Here is a 20,550-nt window from a genome sequence, read left to right on the forward strand (position 1 = left end):
GTTTAGAGAGAGTAAGATAGATAAGCTAAATACGTGGCTTGAGCAGTGGTGCAAGGGAGAGGGATTTAAATTCTTGAGGCATTGGAACCAGTTCTTGGGGAGGAGTGACCTGTACCAAGGGGACGGTCTACACCTGAACTGTGAGGGAGCCGATGTCCTCGGGGTAATATTTTCTAGGGCGGTTCGGGAGGATTTAAACTAATTTGGCAGGGGGATGGGAACCTAGGTAGTGGAAAAGAGGGAAGTCATATGAAGTCAGAAATAGATGGTAGAAAGGTGAGAAGCAATAAGCAAAGGAGAGAAACACAAAGGGCCAAACTAATTCATAATGAGAGTGTGAAAAAAGCAAGCCTGAAGGCTTTGTATCTTAATGCTAGAAGCATTAGGAACAAGGTGGATGAATTAGTTGTGGAAATAGAGGTAAACAAGTATGATTTGATTGGGATTACAGAAACGTGGCTGCAGGGTGGGCAAGGCTGGGAACTTAACATCCAGGGATATACAATATTTAGGAAGGATCGGCAAAAAGGTAGGGGAGGTGGGGTAGCATTGCTGGTAAAGGAGGGGATTAATGCAATGGAAAGGAAGGATATTAACTCGGATGAAACGGAATCTGTATGGGTAGAAATGAGAAATAGCAAGGGGAGGAAAACGTTAGTGGGTGTGATATATAGGCCTCCAAATAGTAATATGGAGGTGAGGGAAGGCATAAAAAGGGAAATTAGAGAAGCGTGCGATAAGAGCACAGCTGTCATCATGGGTGACTTTAATTTACATATTGATTGGACTACCCAAATTAGTAAAAATTCTGAGGAGGAGGAATTCCTGGAATGTTTTCGGGACGGTTATCTGGACCAATATGTCGAGGAGCCGACTCGAGATCAGGCCATTTTAGACTGGGTATTGTGCAATGAGAAGGGACTTATCAGCAATCTTCTTGTACGAGGCCCCTTGGGTCAGAGCGATCATAATATGATCGAGCTCTCAGTCGAGATGGAGAGTGAGGAAATTGAATCAGAGACTAAGGTCCAGAACTTAAATAAAGGGAATTACGAGGGTATGAGACGGGAATTGGGTAAGATTGATTGGGTGGTGTTTCTGGGGGGATTGACAGTGGAGAGACAATGGCAAGCATTCAAAGATAGAATGGAAGAATTCCAGAACATGTTTATACCGGTTTGGCATAAAAATAAACCTAAAAAGGTGACTCAACCGTGGATAACGAGGGAAATTAGGGACAGCATAAAATAAAAAAAAAGGGCATATCAACTGGCAAAAAAAAGCACCAGACCGGAAGATTGGGGGCAGTACAGGATACAGCAAAAGAGGACAAAGGGATTAATCAGGAAGGGGAAAATAGAATACGAAAGTAAACTTGCAGCAAACATAAAGACAGACTGCAAAAGCTTTTATCGGTATATCAGGAGGAAAAGACTGGTAAAATCCCAAGTCGGTCCCTTGCAGTCCGATTCGGGAGAATATATAATGGAGAATAAGGAAATGGCAGACCAATTAAACTCATACTTTGGTTCTGTATTCACAAAGGAGGACACAAATAACCTCCCAGGAATATCGGCAAACATAGGGACTAATGAGAGGGAGGAGCTGACAGAAATTAGTATCTCTAGGGATATGGTGTTGGGTAAGTTGAGGGGACTGAAGGCCGACAAATCCCCGGGGCCTGATAAACTACATCCTAGGGTACTTAAGGAGGTGGCCCTGGAGATAGCAGATGCTCTAAGGATCATCTTCCGGAACTCCATTGACTCGGGAACAGTACCCGTGGATTGGAGGGTAGCTAATGTTACCCCAATATTTAAAAAGGGGGGTAGAGAGAAAGCAGGGAATTATAGACCAGTAAGCCTTACATCGGTTGTGGGCAAAATGCTAGAGTCCATTATTAAGGATAAAATAGCGGAGCACTTGACAAATGGGGAAAGGATCGGACAGAGTCAACATGGATTTACAAAGGGTAAATCGTGTTTGACTAATCTGCTGGAATTTTTTGAGGAAGTAACTGGTAAAATAGATGGGGGAGAGCCAGTGGATGTGGTGTACCTTGACTTCCAGAAAGCCTTCGATAAGGTTCCACACAAAAGATTATCATGCAAAATTAAGGCTCATGGGATTGGGGGCAAAGTATTAACGTGGATAGAGAACTGGCTGGCGGATAGAAAACAGAGAGTTGGAATAAACGGCTCATTTTCGGAGTGGCAGGCAGTGACCAGCGGGGTGCCGCAAGGATCTGTCCTGGGACCCCAGCTGTTCACAATATATATAAATGATCTGGATCAGGGAATTGGATGCAATATTTCCAAATTCGCTGACGACACTAAACTAGGAGGAGGGGTGGGCTCTGATGAGGATGTCAGGAGGCTACAGTGCGATTTGGACAGGTTGGGGGAATGGGCGGATACGTGGCAGATGCACTATAATGTGGATAAATGCGAGGTTATCCACTTTGGGGGTAAAAACAGGAGGGTAGATTATTATCTAAATGGCAATAGATTGGGAGATGGGGAAGTGCAGAGGGACCTGGGTGTTCTTGTGCACCAGTCACTGAAGGAGAGCATGCAGGTGCAACAGGCGATTAAGAAGGCAAATGGTATGTTGGCCTTCATATCAAGGGGGTTCGAGTATAGGAATAGGGATACCTTACTACAGCTGTACAAGGTGCTGGTGAGACCGCATCTGGAGTATTGTGTACAGTTTTGGTCGCCCCATCTGCGGAAGGATGTTCTTGCCATGGAAAGAGTGCAACGGCGATTCACCAGGCTGATACCTGGAATGGCGGGAATGACCTACGAAGAGAGATTAAATAGTTTGGGCTTGTACTCACTGGAGTTTAGAAGATTGAGAGGGGATCTCATCGAAACATATAAAATTATGGCAGGCCTGGACAGGCTGAATTCAGAGAGAATGTTTCCAATGGCCGGGGAGCACAGAACCAGGGGCCACAGTCTAAAAATAGCGGGCAAATCATTTAAAACAGAGATGAGGAAGAATTTCTTCACTCAAAGAGTGGTGAGCCTGTGGAATTCCCTGCCACAGAGGGCTGTGAAGGCTAATTCAATAAATATTTTCAAGAGAGAATTGGATATATTTCTGAAGGCTAAGGGGATTAAGGGTTACGGAGAAAAGGCGGGGACGGGGTACTGAACTGGTAAGATCAGCTATGATCTCAGACGAAGATCAGCCATGATCTCATTGAATGGCGGAGCAGGCTCGAAGGGCCGAATGGCCTACTCCTGTTCCTATCTCTATGTTTCTATGTTTCTATGTTTCATTAAAATTCATTGTTTTAATTGCCTGAGTCGAACTCAGTCTTTTTGATAGGAACCTCTGTTCCTACAATGTGACATTAAAATTTTTGCCTAACACTGAAGATGAGTGCTTCACATCAGTAGCTCTGATTGCAGTCACCATGGTCCTAGTGTATCTACCATTGGTTGTGATGCTTGGAAGTATAATAAAAACACTCTATTCATTCCTGGGAGCACCCTTTACAGGATTAGTGAACTGGATCAATAGGCACAATCCAGAGCTGCTCTTCTGGTCTCTGAAAGCTTGTCTAGGATAAAGTGAATTGGAGAAGGGATATGTTTACGCTAGAAGTCATAAAGGAGCTACGTACCAGAAGATGATATTTCTTCTGACAATGTAATCACTGGAATGCTTAATCTTAGCATTTTCTATCAAGTTTCAAAGAAATCATAGGTTGCTGCAGTGCTTTACCAACTACACAATGAGTTAGCTTTGTTACTTGGAGTCCTGATTCCAAAATGGCCTGTTAGTATTGCTAAGAATCAATCATGTCAATAAAGTCACTTTTTATTAAGGGGCAATCTTCATCAAAAAAATGCCTGACAAACTTTATTGGTTGTTTGACAAACAAGATGCGAGGGCATAATTTTCAAAAGATAGCATTGCATCACAGATTGTTCAGGAATGGCCTGGACATTAAATCATTGAAGTTTTAATGATTTTATTTATTGGTATCCAAGCCCTTTAAGGTCTTTCTCTCCAAACCCCCACACCACCCCACCCCCCACAAAAAATGTGAAGCCTCTTTTAAGATCATTGTTCATATCTGTAAAATGGTTGCAGTTTACCTTCATTGCTTTAACATTGCAACATTTAAAACACTGCTTAACAAATGCAAAATAATGCAATTTTCAGCAAAAAAAAAGCCTATTTTCATGAGCTTCTTGATCTGAGGCAAGAAAATATAAAAAGTAATAATATTTTTCAAGACTTAAACTGGCAGAAGTTGCATAAAGGTAAGTTATGAAAGAATTTGCTACTGCAAAGAATGGTACTCAATTAAATTAGGCTACCACAGTCATTCTACTAGGTATAGACAATACTTTGGTATCAACAGATGTCTCTTGCTTTATAGGGCATGACCTATACTGAGAAACTCTGTCACTGAGGACTACAGACATAGTGGTAGCTAGTTCAGGGGGTGCCAATTGGGAATTGATTTCAGCCAGCGGTACAGTAGCACTGGAATCTGTTGGTAGCGGTTTGTCTATATCATGCGATGAGCCCTGTTCTCTAGACTTGCTAGTCTGATGCTGGTTTTTATAGCCATCCTGGGGAGGTCCCTTTCGGCTCCGGTTCCTACCATCATCTGATCTTCCAGGAAAACTACTTCCATTGAGCCTGTGAACTTGCGCTCTAGGGTAGAATCCTCGTTTTTGACCAGATGGGCCATTACGTTGATAATTCTGCAAGAAAGGATGAAAAAAAGGTCAAAAATTATTATGCTTGATTTAAAATGCGACTGGGTTCTAATTCAGTTGGCAAAGATGAAGAAAGTAGGGAGATTGGCTCATAAAACATTGTAAAGTGTAAAATATAAGATGAATAAATCTAACAGATAACAGGCCCATTGGCTCTTCCTGTTTGAATTCATGAAACCGTCAAGTCTTCTGTCTGAACTTATGGTGTAACTGGGCATTGTTATTTGAAATTTTCGGCCGTGATTTTGCCGACACTCAGAGTGCGGGTTCGGAGACGGGTCCGCTGTCAATATTGAAATGATTGACAGCGGGTTGGGAGCCCGCTCTGAACCCGCTTCCGTGTAAGTTTCCAAAGTGTCGGGTCTGCAATTTTAGAACAGACTCGACACCAAGTGGTGGGGGAGGCATTTAAGATAGTTAAATGCTTTTTAAACACTTGTTAACTACAATTTTGCCAGCCTATTTCTATTTTAGCACTTTTTTAACGAGGTTCACGTCGTTCGGAGATCACGTCAGGTAAGTTTTTTATTCGTTAATGGGATGTGGGCATCGCTGGCAAGGCCAGCATTTATTGCCCATCCCTAATTGCCCTTGAGAAGGCGGTGGTGAGCCGCCTTCTTGAACCGCTGCAGTCCGTGTGGTGAAGGTACTCCTTTCGGGAGTTAGGGAGGGAGTTCCAGGATTTTGACCCAGCAATGATGAAAGAATGGCGATATACTTCAAAGTCAGGATGGTGTGTGACTTGGAGGGGAACTTGGAGGTGGTGGTGTTCCCATGCGCCTGGTGCCCTTGTCCTTCTAGGTGGAAGAGGTCGCGGGTTTGGGAGGTGCTGCCGAAGAAACCTTGGCGAGTTGCTGCAGTGCATCTTGTAGATGGTACACATTGCAGCCAGTGGTGGAGGGAGTGAATGTTTAAGGTGGTGGATGGGGTGCCAATCAAGCGGGCTGCTTTGTCCTGGATGGTGCCGAGCTTCTTGAGTGTTGTTGGAGCTGCACTCATCCAGGCAAGTGGAGAGTATTCCATCACACAGTAGGTCGGTTCTCTATGTCTCCCCATTGCTGTGAATAGGTGACAGCTGCAAAAGTGGTATAAAAACTACCATTTCACAGCTGTTCACTTTCCAGTGTCAGAAGCTTGAGCCTTCAGGACTTGGAAGACACTTTTGAGCTGTATGCAGTTTGGAAGTGTTTGGAGTAAACGCTCTATCCACTGTCACCTCCTTGGAGCAAGCTCTCTCACCATTGACAGATCGCTTCTGTCATCTGAACTTCAGCTGCCATCTATTCCAGCAACATCTTGCCCTTGAAAAAAATCTCACCTTGGTCCTCTGAATCCCTCCACGATCAGCCCCAACACCAACATCACCAACAACAATACCAACCTCCGCAATCACTTGATGCTGCACAGGTCACAGGGCATCAGCACTCGACAATATTGCTGCCCGGGAGGCCAGTGATGGCCTCACCATGGCCAGATTTACTTCACTTGATGCTGTACACCCTGGCTGCCACATGATGCGCCAAGTTGACACCACCCCACACCAGCACCATAAAGCATCCCTACAAGCCACTCCTTTCACACTCATCACAATTGGGAGGGTGGGGGGGGGTGAAGTTATGTCTCAGCATTCACTGCAACTCACTAAGCCACTTCCAAAGGTGAGCACAGATCTGTCCAATAAGGTAAAGTGTTGAAAATAAAGATTTCAATGTTTGACAGCACATTAACAGAAACTTTACATGAACATTGCATAAAACACCCAAACGCCTACCCTTGTGTGTTGTTATGATTTCACTAGGATGAGGGTGAGTGGCTACTGAGATGGGGAAGTGATAATGTAGATAGAGAGGGATGGATGGAGGTGCAAGGTAAGTTGGTCTGAGTAAGGATGTGCAGGAGTAGGGTAGGGAAGGCAGAGGGATGGGGATGTGATGAGTGGCACAGCAGAATGAGGTTGAGTGTGGCTTGGCAGTAATGTTTCATGATCTACTGAGATCATTAAAAGGTTTGTGTCACTACAGCCTGGTCCTCCTGACGACATCCCTGCATGTGCCCTTCTGTGCAATGTGCAACCAGGCTGTGTTGGTGTCCTGGGAGGTCTCTTCCGCCCATTGGAAGGGAAGAGAACCTCCCTGCGTGCTGTGACTCCCTCAATAAGCATATGGAGGGAGTCATGAGAGAGCCGGGGTTTAGCCGTGCACCTCTGTGCAGTGCTTGTCAGTGTTTTCAGCACCTCAATGCTGTAGAACACTGACAGCAGGACTGTCAAAATCAATTTGGACATGGCCCCTTTAAGGAAACTGGCTGATGACGCGTCATCGAATGACGTCATCAGACCCGCTTCCTATTAATTGGCTGGGAACCTCGCAGGATGGGCTTAACAAGCCCTATTAACGTAAAATCACTTGGAGAGTGCGGGCTGCAGTAGGCAGTGGGCTGGGACCACGCCATCGCCCTGCACCCGCCTCGGTCGGCGAAATCGCGGCCATTGTGTCAGTTATCCTTTTAACGTGCTGGTGGGTCATCTCCATGGCCGGGGACATCTTGGCAATTGTGGAAATTTTCTCGAGAACCCTTATTCTTAGGAAGCATAATAAGTGGGAGTTCAAAACAATCTTCCCTACTTTCTTAAAGCATCAGGCTTTCCATTTCTTCCCCTGTAGTGAGACCCTGTTAGAGCAAGTCATGGTTGCAAGATTAGCGAATAAGAGACCAAGTGGGAGAAATTCATTATAGCCCCGTTTGGGGCGCTAACTTTTAAAAGTTGAAAAAATTAGCGCCAGGCTCTAATGTTTTTCAACTTTTAAAAAATGTGGTTTTGCGCTCCAGGAAGGAAGTGGCGTGCTAAATCAAGCGTTCCACTTCCTTCCTGGAGCACAACAGGCAGCAGACGGGGTGGTAGGTGAGCAGCATTGTACACTGGGCCGTGCAGCGCTGCCGTGTTGGAAGGCTGCTTCCCTCCCTTAAAGGGAAGGGCCATCGCTGCAGGCTCTGCAAGAGAAAAACTTACCTGCTCCCCGACGGCAGCCGCGATCCGGCCCAACCAGCCCGATGCACTGCAGCAGAGTGCCGGGCTGATCAAACGCTGACAAAGAAAATGGAAAAAAAACAAAGAGCATTTGAGAATTTATTCCACTTACCTCAGGCCACCTCGCCTTTAAGTATCGCCCCCGAAGCGCCCGGCCTCCCGATGAACGCCTCCTGCAGCTGCCGGTGTTTTCGCCCGGCGATGCTGCAGGGAGCGGAACCAAAGTTCCGGTCGGGGCGCTACCGGGGCGATGCACACGGCAATGATGTCACGATCTCTGGGCAAAGGAGATCGGGGCGCAACGCCATAGTGCCGCCGCAAACCTCCCGCCGAATATAGCGGGAGTCGATCTTCTCGCCGGTCAGTAAGTCCGCCCCCCCGGAGGCGATAACGAGGCGCTAAGATGCCCAATTTCTAGCCCCAGGATTTGATATGGGTCTAGGTAAAGTCATTCAATGTCAGTACTATAGCTACCTTATTATTCTTTTCCAATTAATATAATGATCAGAGTTGATGACTATAGAATCTGTTATTGGGGTTCACCTCACACTGTTCCAGTGTGACTAATTCTCAAGATGCACCACTGAGTTTTTATTAAGAGTATAATTTTTAATTAGATTAATTAAAAACAATTAGATGGTGCAAAGGAAAGACAGTAGCTTGGTATTCTGGAAGGATGCGATCAAATGGGCTGAAGGGCCTTTTTCATCTGAACCTACCTTGTGGTCTAGGTGATTTAAAATTACTTTTGTTTGTGGTACTCAATATTCAGGATAGAATATTTTTCTACTTTGGACACCAAGGCCTCTGAATTCAGCCATGTAGTGAGCAATGCCCATAGCTGAAACAGGCGTTAGACCCTTTGTATATGCAAATAAGAGGCCTAACATCTCTTTGAGGCTCCACTGCAAGATTGGTTTGTCTTGAGGCTGCACTCAGGAAAACCAGATTTACATGCGGCCTAACAGGCGGTTCCTAGGCTGCAACAAAACAAGGTAAGCTTTTAAAAAATACTTTTCTGAACGTGGAGCCGGGTGGAACAGGACTGCAACACTCTCCCCCGCCCCGTCAATCGCCGCTGCTACTTCCTGACTCAGTCGTTTTCCCCCCTCAACCCGGTCACCCTCCCTTCCTGGTCGCCTGCCCTTCCTCACTTACCTGAGGGCCTCTATGACGCCAGCAGCAGCCGGATCTTTAATTGTGCCTCATTCGCAAGGTGCATGTTGCTCTCGGATGCTCGGTGGCTCGATGGAAATGAGGCCCAAGATCGGGGGCCTCTAGGGCCTCACCATTCAGGGGCAGTGATTGATCCCTGTGTGCCCAAAAATGGGCGTGCCCGAATTTCTAGGCCCCAGTGTCAAGATAGCATGGGCAGTTGGAAAGCAAAACTCCTTGTTCTCTGATCCAACAAGGCGCTTTTGCCCCAATTTCAGAACCAGCAAGATATTTCCATTTCCTCCGAAGGTTATCCTGTCACTAAGTGAGGTGGCTAATTTAATACCAAGTTATGGACAGTTTTGTGCTCAGAGGCTGTAGCCCTAGGAACTATATAGAGACTGCTCAAGTCATTTCACAACGTATCTTTACAATGAGCTGACAGGAAGCTTTCATCTCATCATGCTGGGCTGGATTCAAACTGAGGTCCTAAAAGCCAACGTGCTAGCCCACTGTGGCACTCAATCACCTTTTACAGGCACTATAATGACATTTTCACATTTGGTAGAAAACCAAGATGGCAATAACAATGGCAATGTGCTATTCTTACCTGTCTGTTTGCAGGTACCTTCTGAAAGTTAGAACTGTCCTTAGGATTCATTACTTTATGACTAACTGATGACAATGCACTAAGCGAGGATGGCAGTGAAGGAACATTACTGGAACTGCCTCGAGGATTCAGATGTAATGGAGTCAGTGAGGAGATGCACTGTGATCTTGTAGAGTAGTTATTCTTTGGATGTGAAACTGTGTAGAGAAAAGATTTTTAAAAACAAGATGTAAAGGTCCAGCTTTAGAGCCTGAAGAGGACATCTCATAAATCATGTCCAAGGTTACCATCTGGTTTTCTACATTGACTGTATTAGATTAAAGGTGCTATATAAGTGAAGGTTGTCATTCCTGTTGCAATAGATCTGAAATAACATATCTCTATTGTAGTCCGCCTTTACACATAGATTAAAGAAGTACCACAGAAATATATTGAAGTTACAACACAGAAAACAGCCCATTTGGCCCAACGAGCCCATATCTGCGTTAACCCTTTACCTGAACAAATGGACCTAATCACATTTATCCACCCTTTTTCCATATCCCTTCATTCGCTTTTGCTTCATCCACCTTTCTAATCTAATCTTGATTGTTGACATCGTTTCTGCCTCAACCACTAACTCTGGAAATGAATTCCACAGCCTCATAATTCCACGTAAAGAGGTTTCTCTTGCTCCTTGTTCTAAATCTCTTAAACTTAATCTTGTATCTATGATCCCTTGTTACACCCCTCAACTATTGCAAACTGCCTGCTTCTATCTACTCTGCCCCATCTTTTCATTATTTTAAACACTTCAATCATATCACCTGGCAATCTGCATTGTTCGAATTTTCAAATCTTTCTTTGTATTTGTGCTTCCTCATACCAAGCAACATCCTAGTGAATCTGCACTGTACCCGCTCTAAAGCCTCAATATTCTTCCTATAATGCAGAGCCCAAAACTGCACACAGTACTCTACTGAGATCTTATTAAGTTTTTATATAGGCTCATCATTATCTCTCGGCTTTTGCATTCTATACCTCTTATGATAAAACCTAGAATTCTATTAGGTCTTTTACAACCTTATCAAGCTGAGGTGCTGTCTTTGATGTCCTGTGAACCTGTCCAGCTCCCCAGCAAATCCCTCAGCTCTTCCACAACAGTGTTTACCATAATCGGTTCATTTGCTCATTTTGGGAAAAAGTATGTTATTTCCCATAATTCCAAGTTCATATTGCATTCAAATCATATTACAGTATTTGTTCTCTCATTTTCAGGTTACTCTGACCTTAGATTGTTTCCTCACCTTCTCCAAACAGCTGGATTTGGGACTGCAGGCTGTTGGTGTTACCAGTAAATCGTGCTGACCTGCCCAGGTCCTCATCATATTTGCGTTCACTTACAAATTGCTGTTAGGAAAAGATAAAAATGCAGTTAAAGTCAAAACATTGTCATTTGCAATGCACAAAATCAAAATTCAAAACATCTAGGCCTAGAAATTCAGTTGCGTTCGCCAGCCGCTAACGCCATAAGAGGGGTAGATTTGCAGCGCTAGGCACTTAGCGCCCGGGCGCAGAACGATCTGCGCCTACGCCCAACTTCAGTTGACATTTAGCGCCGGCGCAAAGTGTTTGCGCCCGCTCAGCTGCGCGCGCAGCTTATGACGTCATTTCGTCGTGCAACGCTGTTTGTGCGCCCCAAACCGGAAATTCAGTGGCGCCCGGCCAATGTGGGCGTGGCGCTGTTAAGAACTGTGAAGTGGAACGCAACAGAGGCCCTGTGGGCCTCGGGGAGCGCTAATTAAAGGGCACTTACACTGACCTATAAAGCCCAGCCATTTTGCTGCAATGACTTCAGTGCTTTGGATTTCTGGACAGAGACCAAGGAACAGAGCTTACTGATTTGGGACAACATAGGAGAGGTATTTTTGGCTTCTGGCCAGAGCTTGGAAATTTGAATCATTGTGATTTAACTGTTTGCAAGTTTATTATGGGGGCTGTATGGGGTTCCAACCCTCAGTTCCAGCATTATGTGCGAAGGGCTCGCAGACGCTGTGTGAGAGGGCCAGCCATGCCTAGACGCAGAGGGGCCATCAGGCGTCGGCAACGTAGGCCTTACCCACTCAGGGAATACCGGCAGCAGGTGTCCTATCTCACCATGACTGCCGCGCATTGTGTTAAGAGGCTGTGCTTCAGAAGGGAGGTGGTTGCAGAGATCTGCCAGCTGCTTCACAGAGATCTGCACCCACAGCTGATGTGCAGGACGTCTCTCTAGGTGGAAGTGAAGGTCACGGTGGCTCTGAACTTTTATGCAAGCGGCTCCTTCCAAGCCGCTGCTGGGGACATAGCGAACATCTCCCAGTTCGCCGCGCATCGCTGCATCCGGCAGGTCACCGATGCCCTTTTCGCGAGGAGACACCAATTCATTTCCTTCCCCATGACCCTAGAGAGGCAGGAGCAGCGTGCAGTCGGATTTGGCAGGATCGCGGACTTCCCCATGGTGCAGGGCGCCATTGACTGCACGCATGTGGCTGTGCGGGCACCTATCGACAATGCCGAGAATTACCGCAACCGGAAGGGCTACCATTCCCTCAATGTACAGCTGGTGTGTGACCACAGGCAGCGCATCCTAGCTGTCAATGCCCGCTTTCCAGGAAGCAGCCACGATGCATTTATCCTGCGCCAGACTACTGTGGCTGACATGTTCGAGGCACAGCCTCCACCAAGGGGATGGCTTATTGTGGACAAGGGCTACCCTTTGTGTACATGGCTCATGACCCCGCTCCGCGCGCCCAGGACCCCTGCGGAGGAGGCATACAACGAAAGCCATCAAGCCACAAGGAACATCATAGAGCAAACGATTGGCATCCTCAAGCAACGGTTCCGCTGCCTGGATCGCTCCGGCGGATCTCTACAGTATTCGCCGGATAGAGTCTCCCAGTTCGTCGTCGTTTGCTGCATGCTGCACAACCTGGCTATCCGCAGGACTCAGGCACTGCCACCTGACGTAGCACCACCACCTCAGGAGGACGCGCAGGAGGACCATGAGGAGGAGGAGGAGGAGTACCAGCCCAGGAGGGAGCCACAAGGTCCAAGGGCCGTCCGCCGGCGGCTTATTGAACGACACTTCTAGGCCCCCTGTCAGGGAATGGATTGTGGCAATGAACGCACCTGAATGCAGCCGCTCCGCAAGCCCTCAGCCGCTTAACGCAACAACCACTGGAAACATGACACCTGGACAAGCTGAATAAATAAAAAGCTTTATTTAACAAACTCAGGGCCCTTCCCACGTGAAACAGAAAAACAGACAAGACCCCCAAAAAACAGTCACAAAAATATCTCACTCCCACAACCTGGGGAGGAATAACAAAACTTGCCCATCCAATTGGCCTTCATCCTCGGCCTTACCAAAATAAGCCCCCCCCACAACACAAACACCCCATATAAAAAAAACCGTTGCCAACACACTCTACTGGGTGTGCCGAGAGGGCGAGTCCTTGTGCAGCCTTGTGCGGCCCCTGCCCGACCTGTTGCTCCGCCTCAACCTGGGCCCTGTGGGTGTTGCAAGGCTGGGGGAAGGCTCCTGAGGGGCAGAATGCGTGATGGCAGATGCCCTTGGGGGTCGGCCTAGACGAGGACCGGCCCTGGAGGGGCCGGCTGCTGACTGCTGCAGCTGTGGCTGGGCAGCATCAGTCTCTGCAGCAGCTCGTCGCACCTTGGCTGGGGGAGTTGCAGTGGCGGCTGCAGCAATGGGGGCAAGCTGGCTGATGCCAGGCGCTCGCTGGTCGCCAGAGACACTGGCACTCGGCCGGGCTGGCAGTGCAGCAAGCGCAGCAATCTGGTGGAGGCCAGACTGCTGTGCTGCAGCAGGGCGGCGGGTGCCCTGGCGATGCTTCCGCGACACAGCGAGTGTGGCAGAAGTGAGTGCCCGAACTGCCCTGGTCTGTGCCCGCATCAGATCAGTGAGTGTCTGCACGGCACCACTCATGAACTCGCGACTCGCGTCCTGCGCTGCCGCGAGTTGCTGGACACCCCTGTCCTGTGCTGCCGCGAGTTGCTGGACACCCCTGTCCTGTGCTGCCGCAAGTTGGTCGACACCCCTGGCCTGTGCTGCCGCGAGTTGTTCGACACCCCTGGCCTGTGAGTCCCCGAAAGCGGCCACACTATGAGCCAGGGACTCAATGGCCTGAGGCAACTGTCCCACAACCCCCATGAACTCCTTGTGGTGGCGCTCAGAATCCGCGGACATTTCATCTAGGAGGCGCACCTCCTGGGCGAGGACCGTCTCCGGACTGGAGGCCGGACTCTCCCTCTGGGGAGAAGGCCGCCGTTCTGCCCGACCCTTCCCACATGCCTGGACGCCACTAGGCCCAGGAACTGGCCTCCCCTGCAACACTTGCCCCCTCTGGGGAGAAGGCCGCCGTTCTGCCCGACCCTTCCCACGTGCCTGGACGCCACTGGGCCCAGGAACTACACCCCCCTGCAGCACTTCCCCCTGGCTCTCCTCCAGGCAAGACGTCTCCCCTCCATTGCCATCCCCTGGCGCGGATGAGGCTTCTCCCGATGTGCCGCCTTCCTGTTGGTCCTCGTCGTCCTCCTCTTCCGAGGGACTGGCACTCTCAGCTTCAAGGACCTCCTCCTCACCAGCTGAAAGCAGGAAGGCACAAGAGTAGCTTTAGAGTGAGGACAGGGCGTCAGCGAGGGAGGCATGAGTGGTGGCATTCAGCGCATTGGTCGGACAGTGGCAAAGGATGTAGATCTGATGCGCTAGGGGAACGAGAGAGGTCCAAACGGTCATGTCCTTACCATTGGGTCGCAGCACAGGGTCGGCATCTCCAATGGCAACAGGGCCAGTCACCCGGCCACGCATGAGTCGAGCCACGCTCTCCTCCAGCTCACTGAGCTCCTGGAACTGGGCACGGCCTCCCCCGGTGACATTCTGGCTCTTCAAATTCCGGGCCATCTTGGCCTGCAAGAGAAAGGACGGCCTCTAAGTACATTGTGGTGGCCTGTTGTTGTGTGCACTGCCTCCCATGGTGGAATAGCTTGGCCAGTGTGGTGGCCTGTTGTTGTGTGCACTGCCTCCCATGGTCGAATAGCTTGGCCAGTGTGGTGGCCTGTTGTTGTGTGCACTGCCTCCCATGGTCGAATAGCTTGGCCAGTGTGTTAAGTGCAGAAAGTGCTATTGAGGATCATGCCAGTGCCATAGCTGCGGGAGGAGGGCTGGCCATTAGGCCTTTGAGGTCCCTTTGCCCATAATGTGAGGTGCACATGCAAGGATGAGGAGGACACTGGAAAGGGTACTCACCTTGACCATCCGAGTGAGGTCGTTATACTTCTTGCGGCATTGGTCACCAGTCCTGGGGACATCGCTGTTGACTGACACCCTGTGGGCGATTTTCCTCCAGGCTCTCCTGTACTGCCTCCTGGGAGCCTTCTTGCCACTGTCCGGGCACAAGATCTCTTTGTACCTTTCCAACCCCCTAACCAGCACCCTCAAAGCATGCTGGGAGAAGCGCTGCGCTTGTTCACGGGCCTTCTCCATGGCTTCAGGCGCTATTTGGGTCCACCAGCAGTGTTCAGGCCTAGCTGCAGGGCTCCACTATCCAGGGCGTGGCTGCAGACCAAGTTGACCCTTCCCCCTTTAAGAGCTGGCCGGCGTCAGGGTGTCTGCTGTCAATCAAAACATGACCGCACCTGCGCTGCGCCCGGCCTCGGCGTTATCAGTCCGCACCGCCGGCTTATCGGCTAAAGATAGGAGTGCAACACCAGTTTCAGCGCTCGCCCAAACTCTTGGCCAAATCTACTGAATTTCGGCGAACTGACCTGCACTTTCCGGCGGGCGCTAACTTTAGCGACCGCCCGACTTTACCGCCCCAAAAGTGGCTATACTGAATTTCTAGGCCCTAAAGTTTGTTTTTTAAACCAACCCTACAGCACCCGAGCGCTGCTCCACACCCGCTCCCGCCGCTCCGCACACCCTCCCGCCGCTCCGCACACCCTCCCGCCGCTCCGCACTCCCTCCCACCGCTCCGCACCCCTTCCCGCCGCTCCTCACGCCCTACCGCCGCTCCTCACGCCCTACCGCCGTTCCTCATGCCCTACCGCCGTTCCTCACGCCCTACCGCTGTTCCTCACGACCTACCGCCGTTCCAGACACCCTACCGCCGTTCCTCACGCCCTCCCGCCGCTCCACACTCCCTCCCACTGCTCCGCACCACTTCCCGCCACTCCTCACGCCCTACCGCCGTTCCACATGCCCTACCGCCGTTACTCACGCCCTCCCGCCGCTCCACACTCCCACTCCCTCCCGCCGCTCCGCACACCTTTCCGCCGCTCCTCACGCCCTACCGCCATTCCTCACGCCCTACTGCCATTCCACACGCCCTACCGACGCTCCTCACGCCCTACCTCTGTTCCTCACACTCTACTACAGTTCCTCACACTCTACCGCTGTTCCTCACACTCTACCTCTGTTCCTCACACTCTACTACAGTTCCTCACACTCTACCACCGTTCCACACACTCTACCGCCGTTCCACACACTCTACCACCGTTCCTCACACTCTACCACCGTTCCACACACTCTACCACCGTTCCACACACTCTACCACCGTTCCACACACTCTACCACCGTTCCTCACACTCTACCACCGTTCCTCACACTCTACCTCTGTTCCTCACACTCTACCACTGCACCACACACTCTACCACTGCTCCACACACTCTACCACCGTTCCACACACTCCACCACTGCTCCACACACTCTACCACCGTTCCACACACTCTACCACCGTTCCTCACACTCTACCACCGTTCCTCACACTCTACCACCGTTCCTCACACTCTACCACCGTTCCTCACACTCTACCACCGTTCCTCACACTCTACCACCGTTCCTCACACTCTACCTCTGTTCCTCACACTCTACCACTGCTCCACACACTCTACCACTGCTCCACACACTCTACCACCGTTCCACACACTCTACCACTGTTCCACGCACTCTACCGCCGTTCCACACACTCTACCGCCGTTCCACACACTCTACCGCCGTTCCTCACACTCTACAGCCGTTCCACACACTCTACCACCGTTCCTCACACTCTACCGCCGTTCCACACACTCTACCGCCGTTCCACACACTCTACCACCGTTCCACACACTCTACCGCTGTTCCTCACACTCTACCACCGTTCCACACACTCTACCGCCGTTCCACACACTCTACCGCCGTTCCACACACTCTACCACCGTTCCTCATACTCTACCGCCGTTCCACACACTCTACCACCGTTCCACACACTCTACCACCGTTCCACACACTCTACCACCGTTCCACACACTCTACCACTGCTCCACGCACTCTACCACCGTTCCACACACTCTACCACCGTTCCTCACACTCTACCGCCGTTCCACACACTCTACCACCGTTCCACACACTCCACCACTGCTCCACGCACTCTACCACCGTTCCACACACTCTACCACCGTTCCACACAATCTACCACTGCTCCACGCACTCTACCGCCGTTCCACACACTCTACCACCGTTCCACACACTCTACCACCGTTCCTCACACTCTACCACCGTTCCACACACTCTACCACCGTTCCTCACACTCTACCACTGTTCCACACACTCTACCACCGTTCCACACACTCTATCACCGTTCCACACACTCTACCGCCGTTCCACGCACTCTACCGCGGTTCCTCACACTCTACCACCGTTCCACACACTCTACCACCGTTCCACACACTCTACCGCCGTTCCACACACACTACCACCGTTCCTCACACTCTACCACCGTTCCTCACACTCTACCACCGTTCCACACACTCTACCACCGTTCCTCACACTCTACCGCCGTTCCACACACTCTACCACCGTTCCTCACACTCTACCACCGTTCCACACACTCTACCACCGTTCCACACACTCTACCACCGTTCCACACACTCTACCACCGTTCCACACACTCTACCACCGTTCCTCACACTCTACCACCGTTCCACACACTCTACCACCGTTCATCACACTCTACCGCCGTTCCACACACTCTACCACCGTTCCACACACTCTACCGCCGTTCCACACACTCTACCGCCGTTCCACACACTCTACCGCTGTTCCACACACTCTACCACCGTTCCACACACTCGACCGCTGTTCCACACACTCTACCACCGTTCCTCACACTCTACCGCCGTTCCACACACTCTACCACCGTTCCACACACTCTACCACCGTTCCACAGACTCTACCACCGTTCCTCACACTCTACCACCGTTCCACACACTCTACCACCGTTCCACACACTCTACCACCGTTCCACACACTCTACCACCGTTCCTCACACTCTACCACCGTTCCTCACACTCTACCGCCGTTCCACACACTCTACCACCGTTCCACACACTCTACCACCGTTCCACACACTCTACCACCGTTCCTCACACTCTACCACCGTTCCTCACACTCGACCACCGTTCCACACACTCTACCACCGTTCCTCACACTCTACCGCCGTTCCACACACTCTACCACCGTTCCACACACTCTACCGCCGTTCCACACACTCTACCGCCGTTCCACACACTCTACCGCCGTTCCTCACACTCTACCACCGTTCCTCACACTCTACTACAGTTCCTCACACTCCACCACCGTTCCTCACACTCCACCACCGTTCCACACACTTTACCACCGTTCCTCACACTCTACCACCGTTCCTCACACTCTACCACCGTTCCTCACACTCTACCACCGTTCCTCACACTCTACCACCGTTCCTCACTCTACCACCGTTCCACACACTCTACCACCGTTCCACACACTCTACCACCGTTCCTCACACTCTACCACCGTTCCTCACACTCTACCGCTGTTCCACACACTCTACCGCCGTTCCACGCACTCTACCACCGTTCCACACAATCTACCGCCGTTCCACACACTCTACCGCCGTTCCACACACTCTACCGCCGTTCCACACACTCTACCACCGTTCCACACACTCTACCGCTGTTCCACACACTCTACCACCGTTCCACACACTCGACCGCTGTTCCACACACTCTACCACCGTTCCTCACACTCTACCGCCGTTCCACACACTCTACCACCGTTCCACAGACTCTACCACCGTTCCTCACACTCTACCACCGTTCCACACACTCTACCACCGTTCCACACACTCTACCGCCGTTCCACACACTCTACCACCGTTCCACACACTCTACCACCGTTCCACACACTCTACCACCGTTCCTCACACTCTACCACCGTTCCTCACACTCTACCACCGTTCCTCACACTCTACCACCGTTCCTCACACTCTACCACCGTTCCTCACACTCTACCACCGTTCCACACACTCTACCACCGTTCCTCACACTCTACCACCGTTCCTCACACTCTACCACCGTTCCTCACACTCTACCGCTGTTCCACACACTCTACCGCCGTTCCACGCACTCTACCACCGTTCCACACAATCTACCGCCGTTCCACACACTCTACCGCCGTTCCACACACTCTACCACCGTTCCTCACACTCTACCACCGTTCCTCACACTCTACCACCGTTCCACACACTCGACCACCGTTCCTCACACTCTACCACCGTTCCACACACTCTACCACCGTTCCTCACACTCTACTACCGTTCCACACACTCTACCACCGTTCCTCACACTCTACCACCGTTCCACACAGTCTACCACCGTTCCACACACTCTACCACCGTTCCACACACTCTACCACCGTTCCACACACTCTACCACCGTTCCTCACACTCTACCACCGTTCCTCACACTCTACCACCGTTCCACACACTCTACCACCGTTCCACACACTCTACCACCGTTCCTCACACTCTTCCACCGTTCCACGCACTCTACCACCTTTCCACACACTCTACCACCGTTCCTCACACTCTTCCACCGTTCCACACACTCTACCACCGTTCCACACACTACCACCGTTCCACACACTCTACCACCGTTCCACACACTCTACCACCGTTCCTCACACTCTACCACTGTTCCACACACTCTACCACCGTTCTACACACTCTACCACCGTTCCACACACTCTACCACCGTTCCTCACACTCTACCACCGTTCCACACACTCTACCACCGTTCCTCACACTCTACCACCGTTCCTCACACCCTACCACCGTTCCACACACTCTACCGCCGTTCCACACACTCTACCACCGTTCCACACACTCTACCACCGATCCACACACTCTACCACCGTTCCTCACACTCTACCACCGTTCCTCACACTCTACCACCATTCCTCACACTCTACCACCGTTCCACACACTCTACCACCGTTCCACACACTCTACCACCGTTCCTCACACTCTACCACCGTTCCTCACACTCTACCGCCGTTCCACACACTCTACCTCCGTTCCACACACTCTACCACCGTTCCACACACTCTACCACCGTTCCACACACTCTACCACCGTTCCACACACTCTACCACTGTTCCACACACTCTACCACCATTCCACACACTCTACCACGGTTCCTCACACTCTACCACCGTTCCAGACACTCTACCACCGTTCCTCACACTCTTCCACCGTTCCACACACTCTACCACCGTTCCACACACTCTACCGCTGTTCCACACACTCTACCACCGTTCCACACACTCGACCGCTGTTCCACACACTCTACCACCGTTCCTCACACTCTACCGCCGTTCCACACACTCTACCACCGTTCCACAGACTCTACCACCGTTCCTCACACTCTACCACCGTTCCACACACTCTACCACCGTTCCACACACTCTACCGCCGTTCCACACACTCTACCACCGTTCCACACACTCTACCACCGTTCCACACACTCTACCACCGTTCCACACACTCTACCACCGTTCCTCACACTCTACCGCCGTTCCACACACTCTACCACCGTTCCACACACTCTACCACCGTTCCACAGACTCTACCACCGTTCCTCACACTCTACCACCGTTCCACACACTCTACCACCGT

The 20,550-nt window shown here is 50.8% G+C and overlaps 1 protein-coding gene across 1 annotated transcript in view; it reads right to left on the bottom strand.

Annotated features, from left to right (window-relative positions):
- Positions 1-3,847: 3,847 nt before the first annotated feature.
- Positions 3,848-20,550, bottom strand: part of LOC147120195 (SPATS2-like protein) — a 390,413-nt gene continuing 373,710 nt past the window's right edge. Inside the window, exons 10-12 of the mRNA XM_085985783.1 lie at positions 10,825-10,927; positions 9,539-9,735; positions 3,848-4,730 (exon numbers count right to left, since the gene is read on the bottom strand). Of these exons, the coding sequence (XP_085841909.1) occupies positions 4,329-4,730; positions 9,539-9,735; positions 10,825-10,927 (702 nt within the window). The 3' untranslated portion in view covers positions 3,848-4,328. The remainder of the gene's footprint in view (positions 4,731-9,538; positions 9,736-10,824; positions 10,928-20,550) is intronic.

Source organism: Somniosus microcephalus, chromosome 4, assembly GCF_052327205.1.
Source record: "Somniosus microcephalus isolate GS21.2 chromosome 4, FLI_Smic_1.0, whole genome shotgun sequence".
Taxonomy (NCBI): Eukaryota; Metazoa; Chordata; class Chondrichthyes; order Squaliformes; family Somniosidae; genus Somniosus; species Somniosus microcephalus.